The sequence below is a fragment of the Scyliorhinus canicula genome, chromosome 1 (genome assembly GCF_902713615.1).
Source record: "Scyliorhinus canicula chromosome 1, sScyCan1.1, whole genome shotgun sequence".
Lineage (NCBI taxonomy): Eukaryota > Metazoa > Chordata > Chondrichthyes > Carcharhiniformes > Scyliorhinidae > Scyliorhinus > Scyliorhinus canicula.
Window position 1 is genome coordinate 196,809,715 of NC_052146.1, and position 16,982 is coordinate 196,826,696.

A 16,982-nucleotide genomic window follows, 5' to 3' on the forward strand; every position below is an offset into this window, starting at 1 on the left:
ACACCTGTAATAGTGGCCCCCCCACAAGGGCTCGTGTAATTGGAGACACCAACAGGGATGCCTGCCTAAAGGAACACCCTCGACAAACCCCCCTGACCCCACACATAGACCACCCTCCCTACACAGACCCCGCTCCCAGAAAAATGACCCTCATCTGGAAGTTAGAGAGCAGTCCAGCCAGGGGCAGTTGGATGCATTATAGCTGTAATACTTACCTTGCAACTCCACGTGTCCATTACTCGAAGGAGAGCAGGTGTGCCTGAGTCTGCTTCCCACAGATCCATTATCTACAAACCAGTTATAGCTTTCCAGTCGTGGTCTGTGATTGACTGCTTGTAAAAACTAGCTGCAGCTTTTGATCCATTCATATCCTTTCGTGCTTCAGTGGCTTAAGTGGTGAAATGCCAATTTTGTAAACATTGACCACATCAAAGAGATGTAAGTGCATTCCCAGCACTAAGTGCATTCCAATCACTCAAGCGTGTGTTTTCACTCGCAGATTAAATTGCAGGGGTTGAATATACAGCTGTTCCTGTTTTTACCTGCACAAGCTTAGGTGTTTTCCATTGATCAATGTGGTTGTCTTTTCTCTTTCCAGAATATTGAATACATCCGTTCGCATTATGACATTGAAAGTTTTATCTACTTCAACCATCACCAACGTGAAGAACATGGACACCTCTATCACTTTGCTTTGAACCCAATTTTCCATCACCATACCAGACATTTTCTTAAGGAGATACTCCGGATTACTTTTAAGTCATGCCTCTATTATCCTGTTTACCCCAAATTATTAACTGATCAGGTAAAACAAAAAAGCTATTATACTATTTATCAGATAGATCAATATACCAATTATATATGTATATCTTATTTTAAAAAAGATGTACTTTATTTTCCCTCTATGTTTGGTGAAATTATTATCTAGAAAATGTGAAGATCATACATATGTGAATTGGTTGGTTTACTATGCATAACTTTGGCCCTTGGACAGTTGATTATGGCCTTCAACATGGGTGAAATTCTCCCATTTTGAGACAAAGTGCAGTGACGGTGGCTGTACTGGCACCTGTCCTGCCGATCAGAATGGAAGGGTTCTGTGCTTTGAACATTATTAATTATGCACAGGTAAGTTCCCCGACGTCTCCCCTGGCAGGTCAACAGCTAATTCATCTGCCCACCACCAGCTGATGACGAGAAAGTCCATCACTCTAATATAATTTTCTCCAGTTCACCTGCCTTTCCGAGACCATGCAGGATACCAGCAACCCAGAGGGAAAAGGATAGCAACTTCAAAAAGAAGTCTGTTCCTCAATTCCTCGAGTCCATCACCTGCGAGGTACTCATCTTTCATTCTCACTCCGCAGTATAAATGTTTCCCACTTTCTCTGTCAGCAGACTCAAAATGTTAGCTCTTTTCTCTCCCTACAGATGCTGCCAGACCTGCTGAGATTTTCCAGTATTTTCTCTTTCATTTCAGGTACTCCACTTGGACTTCTACCCACTGCCTCTGGAGTCATTATTTGTCCCCTTCCAGTAAACAATGTGGTATCCCATTGGCCCCCTTGTGAGCTTTTCATGCTGCCTTGTCAGGGTCCGGCTTCCTTCGCCTTGGTCTTCCCTCTGCCTTCCATTGTTTGTCTTCTTCAACCCACACTTTGCTTGCCATTGTGAGCTCTCAACCTACACCCCCCCCCCCCCCCCCCCCTTCCTTGCCCCCTCCCGACACCCAGCTGCACAGTGCTGTCAATGAAGGCCAGGATGGAGATGGAGGGTAGGAACTTGTCTGCCCTGGCAGAGTGATGAACAATGCATTAGCAGCAGCACAACACTATAGCAGAAAGGCTTCGTACTCAACTCAAAGTCTCTGGCGAACTGTAGACCGCCCTATGCATGTCATTCTTTAGCAATTGGTTTGATGCTGATGTGATTTCCTGCTGATGTGATGCAGGATTGGAAAGCCTGATGAGACATCGGTAGGCAGGCGTTTAATGAATATCCGTGATATGCAAATTTATGCAAATGATATCCACACCACCAGCCAGTGAGAAGATTGACCGCCATTAACCAACCATTGGGAGAATTATAAAGTAATTTTGGTCTGCAAGTTTCCAACTTTTTGGGTCCTGTCAGATTCTCTGCGCCTGGCCACCATCAAATCCACCTGTGGCGGGTTGGGAGAATTCTACCCTTTGTCTTGGTTCAAAATAAATTAACGCAACTGAAGATGACTTTTCTTTAGACCTAATATGATTTGTAATTAGCTAGAGACTTTTTTACTCCATTTAAAACTGTCATGCATTGCTAGTGCCAAAATGTTTTTCAACAATTTTCATGGAGATTATAATATCACCATTCGTGCTTCACATTTAGGCTCATAGTGCCAACAATAATGGGAAATCCATTCCTAAGCTTCAGGTGATCTTTTAATTGTTTTGGCTTAAACTTTCTTGAGCTCTGCATGATTTATTTCAGATCTGCTGAGAAGACAATTAATTATCTTTACATCACTCCTTGGAAGTAACTGTGAATCTTTTATTTCAGGGGAGCAGTCCATTTGCTCATTCCCTAACATCTGCGCTTAATTACCTCGTTCCTGTGCGCCGGCGACGACAGATTATCTACCCATTGGTACAACTTGACATTAATGCTCCATCGAAGCGAATCACCCGTGATATGGTGAGTAATATGAGATGTAGTAGGAGGATGACATAGTGCCAACCCGTTTTAGGACTTTGTATACTCATGAGAATGTGCTTTCCAATTACCGTTTAGCAGCAAGAACTAGAGATTCCAGTTATTATTCCCCCACAAGGTGAGGGATGTATATTTATGGAGTCAATGGTAAAATAGAATAGCATACAGTCTTTGTTCATCCTTTAATCATATGGAAACATATTTATAGTTAACTTTTAATGTTGCACTGATGGAACCATCAATTCACCAGTGGTCGGGTAACGCTATTGCGCTTACAATATACAGTGTGAATTTACCATGTTATATTCGCCACATTCACCCGCTGCAAAAAAATCAAGTCCGGCAGGGGTGGTGGTTTACAAAGTCAGTCTGTCCGGTGGTTGAACTGTCTGCAGTGATCTGCGCAGCACCAGGGTTGCAGCCTCTTGCGATGGCTGGATGGGTGTTGTGTGCTGGGTATGATGGCGGACTCCAGGGAGGGTTGTATCCGAGCTTCATACTCTCCTGGTTCGACCGGAGACTGGGGGCGCTAGGGGCTGGCCGGCGTGGGTGCGCGGAACTGGCGGAGCGAGCTCGTGGGCTCGGGAGCGCGAGGGGGGCGACAGCATGGGGTGTAGGGTGAGGGGTCCTTCTGTGGGGGTCGAGCGAGCGCTGGATCCGGCGGGTGCCAGATCCCGGAGGGATACAGTGTCCTGCCGGCCGTCAGGGAACTCGACGAATGCGTACTGGGGGTTGGAGTGGAGCAGGCGCACCTTTTCAATAAGGGGGTCGGTTTTGTGTGCCCTGACGTGTTTCCTAAGAAGTACGGGGCCCGGTGTCCTCAGCCATGCTGGAAGTGAGACCCCCGTGGTAGTGCCCCTGGAAAAAATGAAGAGCCTCTCGTGAGGGGTCTGATTGGTCGCTGTGAACAAAAGGGACCTAATAGCGTGGAGCGAGTCTGGGAGGACTTCCTGCCACTGGGAGACTTGGAGCTTTCTAGACCGGAGGGTCAGTAGGACGGTCTTCCAGACCGTCGCGTTCTCCCTCTCCACCTGCCCGTTCCCCCTGGGGTTGTAGCTGGTAGTCCTGCTCGAGGCAATGCCCTTGTCGAGCAGGTACTGATGCAGCTCGTCGCTCATGAAGGACGAAGCCCGGTCGCTGTGTACGTAGCTGGAGAAACCAAACAGGGTGAAGATGCTATGCAGGGCCCTAATGACTGTGTGGGAGGTCATGTCGGGGCACGGGATAGCGAATGTGAAACGGGAGAACTCATCCATGACGTTTAGAAAGTAAACGTTCTTGTTAGTTGAGGGGAGTGGCCCTTTGAAATCTTAGAAGCCTTGACCAGGTGGGCCCTGTCTGGTCTATAGAAGTGCGGTTTGCACTCTGCACAGATCGGGCAGTCCCTGGTGACCGCTTTTACCTCCTCGTTGGAGAAATGCAGGTTTCGGGCTCTGATGTAGTGGGCGAGCCGGGTGACCCCTGGGTGGCAGAGGTCATTGTGGATGACTTTCAATCGGTCAATCTGCGCGCTGGCGCTTGTCCCGCGGGATAGGGCATCCAGAGGCTCGTTGAGCTTCCCGGGTCGATACTTAATGTCGTAATTGTAGGTGGAGAGTTCGATCCTCCACCTCAGAATTTTGTCGTTTTTAATTTTGACCCTTTGCGAGTTGTCAAACATTTTTTTTTTTTTTTTTTTTTTTTTTTTTTTTTTTTAAAGAAATTTAGATCAGCCAATTATTTTTTCTAATTAAGGGGCAATTTTAGCGTGGCCAATCCACCTACTCTGCACATTTTTGGGTTGTGGGGGCGAAACCCACGCAGACACGGGGAGAACGTGCAAACTCCACACGGACAGTGACCCAGAGCCGGGATCGAACCTGGGACCTCAGCGCCGTGAGGCGGTTGTGCTAACCACTAGGCCACCGTGCTGCCGCGAGTTGTCAAACATGAAGGCAACCGATCTTTGGTCGGTGATGAGGGTGAACCTCCTACCTGCGAGGTAGTGCCTCCAGTGACAAATAGCCTCCACAATGGCTTGTGCTTCTTTCTCGACTGAGGTGTGTCGGAGTTCAGAAGTGGAGAGGGTACGGGAGAAAAATGCGACTTGTCTCCCTGCCTGATTTAATGTGGCTGCTAGAGCTACCTCTGAGGCGTCGCTCTCAACCTGGAATGGAGTGGATTCATCCACCGCCCGCATGACCGCTTTGGCGATGTCCTCCTTGATGCCGTCGAAGGCCTGGCGTGCCTCGGCTGACAGGGGAAATCGTGTGGTCCTAAAGAGTGGGCGGGCTTTGTCCGCATATTGAGGTACCCACTGGGCGTAGTAGGAGAAGAAGCCCAAGCACCGTTTGAGGGCCTTGGGGCAATGGGGGAGGGGGAGTTCTAAGAGGGGGAGCATACGGTCCGGGTCTGGACCCAGGACTCCGTTTTCCACGACATAGCCGAGGATGGCCAGTCTGTTTGTGCGGAAAACGCATTTCTCCTTGTTATAAGTGAGATCCAGTTTCTGTGCCGTCTGGAGAAAACGGTGGAGGTTCGCGTCGTGGTCCTGCTGGTCATAGCCGCAGGAGGTGACATTGTCCAAGTACGGAAACGTGGCCCGCAGCCCGTACTGGTCCACCATTCGGTCCATTGCTCGTTGGAACACCGAGACCCCATTAGTGACGCCAAAAGGGACCCGGAGGAAATGGAAGAGGCGGCCATCGGCCTCGAATGCCGTGTAGTGGCAGTCCTCCGGGCGGATTGGGAGCTGGTGGTATGCAGACTTCAGATCCACCGTGGAAAATAGCCGGTACTGGGCGATCTGGTTTACCACGTCTGCAATCCTGGGGAGGGGATACGCGTCGAGGAGCGTAAATCTATTTATGGTCTGACTGTAGTCGACAACCATGCGGAATTCTTCCCCGGTCTTAACGACTACCACCTGAGCTCTCCAGGGACTATTGCTAGCCTCTATAATCCCCTCACTGAGAAGGCTTCGGACATCTGTTCTGATAAATACCCTATCCTGCAGGCTGTACCGCCTGCTACGAGTGGCTACGGGTTTACAGTCCTTTGTGAGATTAGCGAAGAGAGGAGGGGGGGGATTTCGCAGCGTAGCGAGGCTGCAGATAGTGAGTGGGGGCAGGGGCCCACCGAAGCTGAGGGTGAGGCTCTTAAGGTTACATTGGAAGTCTAGTCATAATAAGAGTGGCGCGCAGAGTTCGGGCAAAACGTAGAGTTTGAATTTTGAGTAGCTAGCGCCGTGGATTGTGAGTGTCGTGGCGGTGCGTCCCTGGATCTGGACCGAATGGGAGCCTTAAGCGAGCGCGATAGTTTGCTGCGCGGGGAAAACGGGGAGCGAACAGCGTCTTACCAGGTCTGGATGTATGAAGCTCTCCGTGTTCCCGGAGTCGAAGAGGCATGGCGTTTTGTACCCGTTGATTTGGACCTCTGCCATCGAATTTCGCAGATGCTTCGGGCGTGATTGGTCCAGAGTGACTGCGCTGAGTTGTGGGTAGTCGGTGGCTCGATCAGCTGTGCTGGAGTGGCCCCGTGATGACTGCCCTCTGAGTTCATAGTCGTACTCTTCCGATGAGTTGTCCGAGCGTGGAGATGCCGGTCGGGCCCGTGGATCGCACGTGGAGGGGGTTGAGGAAGATGGCGTCCAAGATGGCGGCTCCCATGAGTCGCACGTGGCCGGCCGCGTGGTGGAGGTTTTCCAAGATGGCGGCCCCCATGGTTCGCATGTGGCGGGAGGGGGTGGAGTCGGGGCATAGGCCGCAGCGTTTCGGGCCCCGCGGGCCTGCGGGAGTGGGGAGCGATTACTTCGTGCCGCTAGGGAGTTGGGAACTGAGGCCCTTTTAGCGAGGCACACTCTTGCGTAGTGGCCTTTCCGCCCGCAGCTGCTGCAGGTCGCATCGCGGGCCGGGCAGTGCTGCCGCGGGTGCTGGTTCTGGCCGCAGTAGTGGCAGGCTGGAGCAGCATAGTGGCTGGCCTGGGGCAACATGGTGGCTGGGCGGCCGCATAGCACAGGCCTGGGGGAGTCGCTGGTCGGGGGCCCATGATTGGATCGCGGGGTCCCGGGCTGCAGAAGGAGACCTCCATTGTGGTAGGACCTATCCGGTGAGTGACCCATCACCGCACACCGACCCGGTACCCAGCCCCACCCTACTTCCCTCGCCCTGGAACCTGTCCCATCCATGCTGCCCAGTGAGTTAATGGGACTGTGAGATGGAATTGCCAGCACACATGCAGGGATTACCCAGATGGACGGTGGAAAATGCTACCTAGGGCCGGAGTCAGACCTCGTTAAATGGGTGCCCTCCCCCTTACCCCTGTGGCTCCAGATGCGCCATGATGCGGCAGATATGCCGTACAGTCTACTGGAGGGGGTAAAGAGACATGTTTGCATGGTCAATACTCCGGTGCCCCACCAGGTCCAACAGGCTGCACGGTGGCCCTGGCTTGCACTGCACCCCTTTCATTCCCACCCCCACCCCCGACTTTTCCCCCAACACTGGCACCACACTGCTGGCCCTGTTGGTGCCTGTCACTGGGGAGCCTCTAACCCCGCCACCCGTCCCTGCTAGCAGGGGTCCGATGGCTGGCACTACCCATGTCAGTGATGTGTTCTGCAGTCCCTGTTCTGCACCCTCCTGTGGGGCTACTGTTGGGGTCCTCTTAGGGTGGGCTGTGTGATGCCCCACCAGCAGAGTGGCACCAGGTTGTGGGGGGGGTGGACGCACTGCATCACTGACCAGCGCCATGCTTGGTGATGTGCGTGTGGGCAGGGCCCACGGGTAGGGCTCAACCAGGGAGTTGGATGTCTGCTGGGACCGTAACTGCGATGAGCTGTGGGTTCTATGTGTAGGGCACTGGTTGCTGGTTGTGCCTACTTGTCTGGGGGCAGGATGGATGGGGACAGGGGTGCAGTGGGCAGGCAGGGATTGGTGACAGTCGATGGCCCTGCGGAGTCAGCTGCTGATGGTGTCGCTGGTGGGATGTCTGCCCTGCGAGGGGCAACGTGCCAGGGTGGGTGCCAATGGCCACAATACTTGTGCCCGACAGTCGAGACGCTCTCCGCGACTCCCCTGCCCGTTGGCCAATGCCTCAAATGGGTGCGCAAGGGTGTGCCAACACCTGGTGGACCACGTGCATCCCGTTGATGGGTAGCCTGGGTCTGTGGGCTCCTGGGGGGGGTACCCTGGGGTTGGGTGGATGGCACCCATACAGCCGGTTATGCTCTGCGCATCTACAGGCCACAGTGGCAGTCAATAGGTTGCAAAGCCAAATGGCTACCTTGCAGGACACTCTGGTCCCGGGGAGACACCAGGACCCAAGGCCTATCTTCTGATCTCCCCACGCTACTCCCCCCCCCCCCCCCCCACCCCGGCCCTAGCAGATGTCCCCCAACCAGCGGCACAATTGTCAACCCACTGATGGCAGATGTCCCCCAACCAGCGGCACAATTGTCAACCCACTGTTGTACTTCTGAGAACATTACCTATCTCCTCTCTCTCCCTCATCAGCCACGGCACCTGTTTCCTGATTTTAAATACCACAAGTGAACCGTGCCGTGCCCACCTACCAGAGGCAGTGCATCACGGGAGGCCGGTGATTACCGGGTTGTGCCCGTCAATGAGATATTAATGCATGGTACTGTGCATGGTACCTTCTGCACTGTAAATTCTATAATTCTAAAATTTTGCATGCCCATGCTAGTGCAAAGCATGGACTGCATTCACGCTACTATTGAGGCGTTGGAGCATGGCGTTCCAGTGGGCCCAGCGCAACCTCGATTTTTGGCTGACACCCAATTTGCCATCCGATCACGATTTGCGATTCCGGCCCATAGTCTCCCAAATAGCGGGTTCTGCTCATAGTCATCCAAATGGAGAATTTCTCCCGATCTCATTGAATGGAGGAGCAGACCCATTGGGCCGAATGGCCTATTGTTGCTCCTACGCCTTTTGGTCTCATGGAAATGCAGTGACTGTTGTAATGTAGGAAATGCAGGAGACAGTTTGCACAAAGTAAGCTCTCACAAACAGCAATGAGATAATGACCAGATCACCTGCTTTTTGTAATTTTAATTGAGGGATAAATATTTGTCAGAACATCAGGGATAACTTCCCTATTCTACTTTGAAATAGTGCCACTGCGTCCTTCGCATCCATCCGAACAGGCAGATGGGGGCTTGGTTTAATGTCTCATCTGAAAGACAGCGGGCGGAATTCTCTGCAGCCCGATGCCGAAATCAGGAGCGGCGATCGGGCAGAGAATGGCTTCTGACGGCGGAATTGGTGCAGGCGCTGGATTGATGCCGGTTTGTGATGCTCCACCCCTCCCAAATCGGCATAATCGGTACATGCGCCGCGCACAGCCGCAGCGCCATTGGTGCATCATCAACCAGCCCACCGCAATGCTCCGCCTCCAATGGGCCAAGTTTCTGACGACGTGGGCCATGTGTGGTCCCAGCGGTCATGAGCCTGGCGTGCCGCCTGCGGACAGTGTCCAGCGCTGCCACACTCGGCCGAGATCCGTCCTGCTGCTCGTGGGGCTTCTGCTAGGGCTGGGGGGAGTGGTGGGGTGTGGCCAGGGGGTGGACTGTGGGGTCGGTGTGGGCGGGTACACGGTCCAGCATGGCAGCGGCATGTTTCCCGGCGCGATCGGTGGCGGTGTAGGCATGCGAGCTGCACCTTATCAGCCCTGCGCATGCGCAGCCCAGACCCAGCAATTCTCTGGATGTCCTCCACACGATCCGCGGGTGTTTAATACTGCGACGGAGCTAGGCCCTAACCGGCACCGGAATCGGTGAGGTGTCCGCGACGATTTTCTCCTCGTGAAACACCACGGGTCCTCCATTGACGCGGCACTTAGCCGCAGGAAGGAGACTCCAGCCCAGCACCTCCAAAAGTGCAGCACTCCCTCAGTACTGCACCGGACTGTCAATTTTGATTCTTCTGTGCTCATGTCCTGAAGTGGAACTTGAATCCAGAACTTTGTGACTCAGAAGTGAGAATGCTACCAACTGAGGCATGGCTGACACAGTACATTTATTATAAGAATAGGTGGAATGTTTTAATGCTTGTTTCCATTATGCATAATTTCTTGGTTTCACATGGGGGGGGGGGGGGGGGGCGTGCTGTGAAAGTTAGGAAGTGACACTGTCCTAGAGTTTGGAGGTTACAGCTCATTATACTTTAGTAGCATCTCTTTTTCTCAACATTACCTATTTTACAATTATCATTTGTGTCCTTTATCAAACATGGAAATTTCATGGAAATTTCAATGTAAGTTGGCACTCTCATTCATACTTCAGAAAAAGTCTCTATCCCAAGTAAAAGTTGCAGCAGGATTATTTTAACTGCACTACGTTTGTTTTGCATTTCAGTGCCAATCGTTTGATTCTCCACCATTTTTCAGTCAATAGGTATTAAAATACATACAGTTGTCAGGCTGGTAGGATTACGCCTATCCATTGTCATAATTCTGAGACAGTAGACTGCATTTATTAGAAATACCTGTGAAAATTAACTTGGTCAATAAATTGGCTTGCTTTTTATTAAAATTCTGTCCAAATGATTTACCTTTTTAATAAATGTAGATCATTTATTAAGCAGAACAAGGCCCATAACCATAACACACATTGCAGCTTGACAAGAAAGGACCAGTCAAAAAAAACCAATCACTTTAACTGCAGAGTTTGAACACTTGCACTGAAACAACAAGACTAGATGCACCCAGTTTCAACCTTTTGAGATCTCACTATTGTATACTTTATCTCGGAAATAAAACATAATGCAAAAATACTGAAAGAAAGTACCCTACCTCCGAACTACTAAGAAGCAAAAGTTGACTGCACTCCATGATTCCTATTCTGGCTGAAGTAGACCTGGGACCTGCTCCTCATCCTGCCATTGAGAGTAGAAGGCAAACCACCACTATCACAAACTGCCAGGAAAACAGTTCAGGGTGAAGTATCAGCAGACAATAAGCCAAAGACCTGCCTTCTGGCAGAGCATACATGAATGAATGGATCCTGCAATTATGCAGTAGATCGTTAAAGAACTTGTGCTTGAAAAATAAATCATCAGGATCGTGTGCCTTATGCAGCCACCTGAAGCAATTAGTTATCGTGTTATTTTCCCATCTACTTTTGCTATATTCTTTACTATCTTATATCATAACAGCATACAATCTTACCCACTAAAAATTACATTGTGCAAATAATCCTTTATACCTGTTAAGGGAAGCACTTACTTGGGACTTTACAGTATTGTCCTATTATCTCCCCTTCAAAGCATAACATTAAAACCTTTTCCTCCATTTTAACAGCCTCACAACTCTCATTTCAACTTCCTCTGCACCACCTGACAGGTAGTCCTGAATTTTTAGCTGTCACCTAATTTGCTAATAGTTGTTGGAGGAAAAACATGCACATGATGCGTATGAGTGTCAGAGCACCATTGTGGATCCCTGAATTTAAATAAGTCATCCCTGCATGGCACAAAAGCCATGGAACTGATGGGGAAGGTACTCATTTCCATTCCAGTTTACCAGCCCGGAATTAGACGGAGTTAGTGAGGATGTGAACTGCATGATCCATAGAGCATGAGGTTAGGTAAGGTAAAGTAATTAGCCTTTGTTCATGAAGGACCATAGGGACAGACCACTGACTCAGGAACAAGTTCTATAGATGCAGCAAGAGTTGGCATCAGTGGAAGACTACCTTAGTTTTATTACCTTTTCGTGGAATATGAACGGCCAAGTATCTCTCATTATACTGGCCCTCAGTTTGTTCCAGGAAAAGAATGCGGACAAAAAATGTTGTATTGTACACAAAACAAGTTTAGATTCAGAAAAGACTTGGTTGATGTGTTTTCATTTTGAACTTTGTTATTTCAATATGGCACACAGATGTTACCCATTGAGGTAAAGTCATATAGGAAAAGGTATCACTGAATGACAGTCATTATGACTTCAGTATTAATATCTTATGATGAGTGGAAGAGAGTTAAGGAAAAGGGGAGATTAGTATTAAATATGGGGGAATGAGCCCCCAAATACCATACAGGTGCATGCTTCCCTTTTTAATGGCAACAATATTGGGGTATCCTAATGTCTCATCATGGCAAATCAGGACGTTTAATTAACATATTCAAATCTGGCTTCCACAGTGTAATTGGGAGCCAGATGGAAAATTCCCTGTTGCCAGTGATCGGAAACCCAACAGTGAGAAGAGTGAGTTGCTGGATCCAAAGTGCCATTCTCCTTGTGGGAGTGCACCTCCCATTCCTCATAGATGTCTTTGGACCTGCACTCCTGATCAAGGACTCTCTTTTCCCACCTAACACAAGTTTGGTCTCTCTCTCTCCCCCACTGATGATTCCAGCTTCTTTTCCAATTGCATCCCAATGTTGGCATCGCTCCTCCACCCCCAGCCCCACAATCTTTGCTTCTCTCTCCACCACTTCACCGATCTCAACATCTTTTTCTTACCCACATCAAATGCAGCCTCTTTCCTTACCCTTGTCAATCCTGGCCTCTCTCTTATCCCTTACCCCTGTCAATCCTGACGTCACTCTTATCCCTTACCCCTGTCAATCCTAACCTCGCTCTTATCCCTTACCCCTGTCAATCCTGGCCTCTCTCTTACCCTTCCCACTGATGATGGCTTCTCTATCTCCTACTCCACCACAGCCCCCATCACGACCCACTTTTTGACAGAGTCATCCAGACTTGAAACGTTAGCTCCCTTTTCTCTCCATAGATGCTGTCAGGCCGACTGAGATTGTCTGGTATTTTCTGTTTTTGTTTCAAATTCCAGCATCCACGCTGATTTGCTTTTACCACTTTTCGTTTATCTCACCTCTGTCCCCCAACTCCATTCGATGACTCCCCAGAACATATGCTGACCACACCAACTGCTTCAATTATGGGTTAAGAACACCTCTTGATTGTCCTTATCCAATATGGTGGGTGGCATAGATCCAGTGGCCAACTGGGGCCTTCAGGTGGTGATGTAGCATGGCCTGTGCGACTCAAGACTTGTAACTCATGACATTGAGGTGTCATATTATATGTTTTTTCATAGAACACATGCTCTTAAATAATAACACATCTTAAATATTCCAGACTTTCAAAATCAGTTTTATGAGAAGCTTATAATTGTATTTAAATGTAGTTTAAAACGCACATCTAATTTTCTCAGTTGGAATTAGCTTAAGGAATGAGAGACAATTAAATGAAAAAGTGTTTCAAAAAAGCCCATGTGTAAATCATTGAAGGTGGCAGTACAGGTAGAGAGAGTGTTTAATAAGCATAAAAATCATGGATTTTATTAATAGGTGTATAAAAGCAAAGAGGTTATGCTGAACCTATATAAGACACACTGGTTTGGTTCAGCTGCAGTATTGCATCCAGTTTTGGGTGCTGGACTTCAGGGAGAATGACTGGAGAACGCAGAACAGATTCACAAAAATAATTCCAGGATGAGGATATGAAGATAGATTGAAGAAGTTAGCACTGTTTTCCTTAGAGAAAAGAAGGCTAAGAGGAGATTTGATAGAGGCATTCAAAATCAAGAGGGGTCGAGACAGAATAGATAGGGAGAAACTGTTCAAGGATTGAGAATGAGAAGTCAAAGATTTAAAGCAGTTGGCAAAAGAAGCAAAAACAGTATGAGAAAAATAGTACAAGCAAGTGGTCATAAACTGGAATGCACTGCTTGGGAGTGTGATGGAGGCAAGTTCAATTGTAGCATTCAAATGGGAATTAAACTGTTTTCTGAAAAGAAAGAAGAGGAGAAGTTGGAAGAATGGCACTAAATGACTTGCCCTTTCAGAGAGCTGATGCAGGCATGATGGGTCGAATGGCCTGTTAGAATTCTGTGATTCCGTGAACTACAGAAATTCTGAGTAAATCACATAAAGGGGATAAAGAGAAACACAATCTAGTCAAACCAAAGAAAGAGAACATCACTGATTTGTTGGCAATCAGGTTTGATCACTCCTTTGAGTGCCATGTTCAGTACATTGTGCTAATGGGTGTTTGAAATATGGTGTGTTCTGGGACCAATCTACCTAATCCTAAACTCTCTGAGGCCAATTAGTGTATGCCTTGCTGAAATGCAAGGAGCAGTGATTACTGAAGCTTGACAGATGTTCTCTTCGGGGAGTTGTGTAATGTGCTTGAAATCACCATGTTCTGTTCCTCAAATCTATCATGTTGTGTTTAAGTCATCCATGGGGGGGGGGGGGGGGAGAAGTGCTGAAGTGCCATTTTCTATTTTTATTCAGGAGCAACAACATATTAGAATGACAAATTATAATACCTTTGATAAATACTGGAAAAATACACTCAATTGCAGTGCAAATTCCTGCAACACATCAACATTCCAAGTGCAAAGATACTTTATATTGTATGTGGACATAAAATTTATTTCAATAAATTTTATGTGATAATTTCAGTAAACATTATTAAGTATTAACAAAACTGGATTTAACTGAGAGTAATTGAGAGCACCAAAATGGCACCAAGACTGAAAAGAGAAAGCATAAAGCTTGAATTATATTAATGTAGTGGATTGTGATCTGGCACTATTTTCTGATTTCTGTGGTTTTACCTTGAGATTCATTGGCTTCTTACCCTAGTAGAGATCTTGCTGGAGACAATGGTCTTTTCTTTAAAACACATGAATTTACAAAGGTTACAACGGTTAAATTATACCAAGACACAGCTATTGATGCTATTCAGTCATCTTTCAGTGAGTGATATCATTGCGACATAGCTCTTTACACACCCGACTTGGAGATGCTGGCGTTGGACTGGGGTGAGCACAGTAAGATGTCTTGCAACACCAGGTTAAAGTCTAACAGGGTTGTTTCAAATCACTAGCTTTTGGAGCACTGCTCCTTCCTCAGGTGAATGAAGAGGTATGCAGTTTGCGGTTCATTCACTTGAGGAAGGAGCAGTGCTCCAAAAGCTAGTGATTTGAAACAAACATGTTGGACTTTAACCTGGTGTTGTAAGACTTCTTACTCTGCTTTACACACACAATAGTTAATATTAGAGTTAACCCTGCACTTAACACCTCCCCAGCCCTCCACCGAGTTTGCTCTTCCCACAAACTGTTAACCTCATATACTGTGAATAGTTTCTATCCAATCTCTACTTCCCTCCCCCCAAGCCACTTTTGCCAAAGGCACCCATCCCCAACAGTGTTCTCAGCTTTCTTGGAGGATCTGCAGGATGTATGTGTGCGCTTATCATCTCCTTGGAAGGAAAACACATTGGTGAGGTGGGATAGCAGCTTCCTGGCTGTGACACTTACAAACATGTAAGAATAGAGTAAGAAGTCTTACATCACCTGGTTAAAGTCCAACAGGTTTGTTTCAAATCACTAGTTTTCGGAGCGCAGCTCCTTTATCAGGTCAATGATGAAGGAGCTGCACTCTGAAAGCTAATGATTTGAAACAAACCTGTTGGACTTTAACCTGGTGTTGTAAGACTTCTTACTGTGACTACCCAAGTCCAACGCCGACATCTCCACATCATGGCTACCATTGACACCGCAAACTGCCGGCTCAAAATGGAGAGGATCTCCCAGGAGATTGCATATATAGACACTACACCAACGCTGGCATCTCCACATCATGTAAGTGTATGGAAGACCAATCAAGGAAAAACTGATTCAAGAGATCTTTCACAAGTTGAACAATCACAACTCCTTGAAAGGAAGATAACAAACTGAAATTCTCAATTTGATCTGTTTCTGCATTGTACACCAGTTGCGGAATTTCCCCAAAATATGGCAAAGTGTCAGGTTCTGACTGAAAACCGGTGTGTTTCTCCCCAGAGAAACAGGCATATTTTCCATCAAGATCTTCCCACACAGGGATTTCCAGTGGCGGAATGTAGGTGGAAGTCACACGTCGTGTGGCTCCTGCTCAAGGCTCTACTTTTTGGAGTTTGATGCCCAGCTCCAGGGGCAGTTTTTGGATAAGCTGGTGCAGGAAGACATAAGGAAGGAGGGGAATGTCGAAGACCCAGAAAAAAGCCACAGGGAAGAAGGAGGGTGAGCAAAAGTTCGCCGTTGAGTAAACAGGTCGGCCTGGCAGCAGGAAAGATGGCAAAGGCTGGATTGCTGGGTGGGGCTGCACCCTTCACAGGAGAGACTTTGACCGAGGTGATGGCTGGAGAGTTTGAGAGGTAGTTCGCCGAACATATGGAGGTGATGCTCAAGGGGATGATGGCAGCGATGAAAGAGCTGGTGGACGATGCAATGGCCCTGGTGAAGAAGGCGGTGTTGAAGACATCGGGTGAGGTACAGGAGCAAAGAGTGAAGTTGAAGGGGGTGGAGGAAGCCTTGTCGCAACATAGTGACCAGTTCGCCTCAATGGGTGAGGAACTGTGGAGGATGGCGGAGGTCAACAAAGGACTCAGAGCTAAGATCGAGGACCTGGAGAACAGGTCGAGATGCAGAATTTTAGAATTGTGGGCTTGCCGAGGGGATGAGGGGCCCGAGGCTGACTGAGTACATCTCAAAGATGTCAGCGGAGTTGTTAGGGGAGGAGGAAGATCCCTCCAGGTACGAACTGGACAGGGCTCATTGGTTGCTTAGGCCCAACCTGTTGACAAATGTGCCGCCAAGGGCGGTTATAATTTGTTTCCACAAATTCCATGTCAAGGAGAAGGTCCTGAGTTGGGTAAAACAAAGATGTGAGGTGCAGTGGAAGGAGTCAAAAATGTAAGACGATACTTTGAATGTGCGTCTTTGCAGATAATTAAGTCTTTACAGGTCTAGATGGAGCAGATTAAAGAGGTGTGAATTGTCTAAAGCCAGGACAGTTGGTAGGATTTTGCAAGCCTAGGCCAGATGGTGGGGGGGTGAATGTAATGCGACATGAATCCAAGGTCCCGGTTGAGGTCGTACTCATGTATGTGGAATTTGGCGATAAGTTTCTGCTCGGTGATTCTGCGTTGTCGCGTGTCCTGAAGGCTGCCTTGGAGAATGTTTACCCGAAGATCAGAGACTGAGTGCCCTTGACTGCTGAAGTGGTCCCCAAGGGGAAGTGGATGGGGAATTCTGGGAGGGAGGGGTTTAACGGCAACAAAGGGACGGAGCAGATCAGGCCCAAGGGATAGGAGGGGTGGGGGGGAGGGGAGTGAGAGAGACCCCGGATCAGGATAGTAACGTGGAACGTGAGGGGTTGGTGTGACTGGTGAAGAGGTTGAAGGTATTTGCACTTTTAAAGAGTCTAAAGGCCAATGCAGTGATGCTGCATGAGAGTCATCTGAGGCTGAAAGATCAGGTGAGG

General features: G+C 48.5%; 1 protein-coding gene across 3 annotated transcripts in view; it reads left to right on the forward strand.

Moving 5' to 3' along the window:
* Positions 1 to 16,982, forward strand: part of cfap61 (cilia and flagella associated protein 61) — a 490,576-nt gene that overhangs the window by 172,641 nt on the left and 300,953 nt on the right. For all 3 annotated transcript variants that reach the window (XM_038805956.1, XM_038805965.1, XM_038805971.1), the window contains exons 15-16: positions 599 to 805; positions 2,545 to 2,679. In XM_038805956.1, the coding sequence (XP_038661884.1) occupies positions 599 to 805; positions 2,545 to 2,679 (342 nt within the window). The remainder of the gene's footprint in view (positions 1 to 598; positions 806 to 2,544; positions 2,680 to 16,982) is intronic.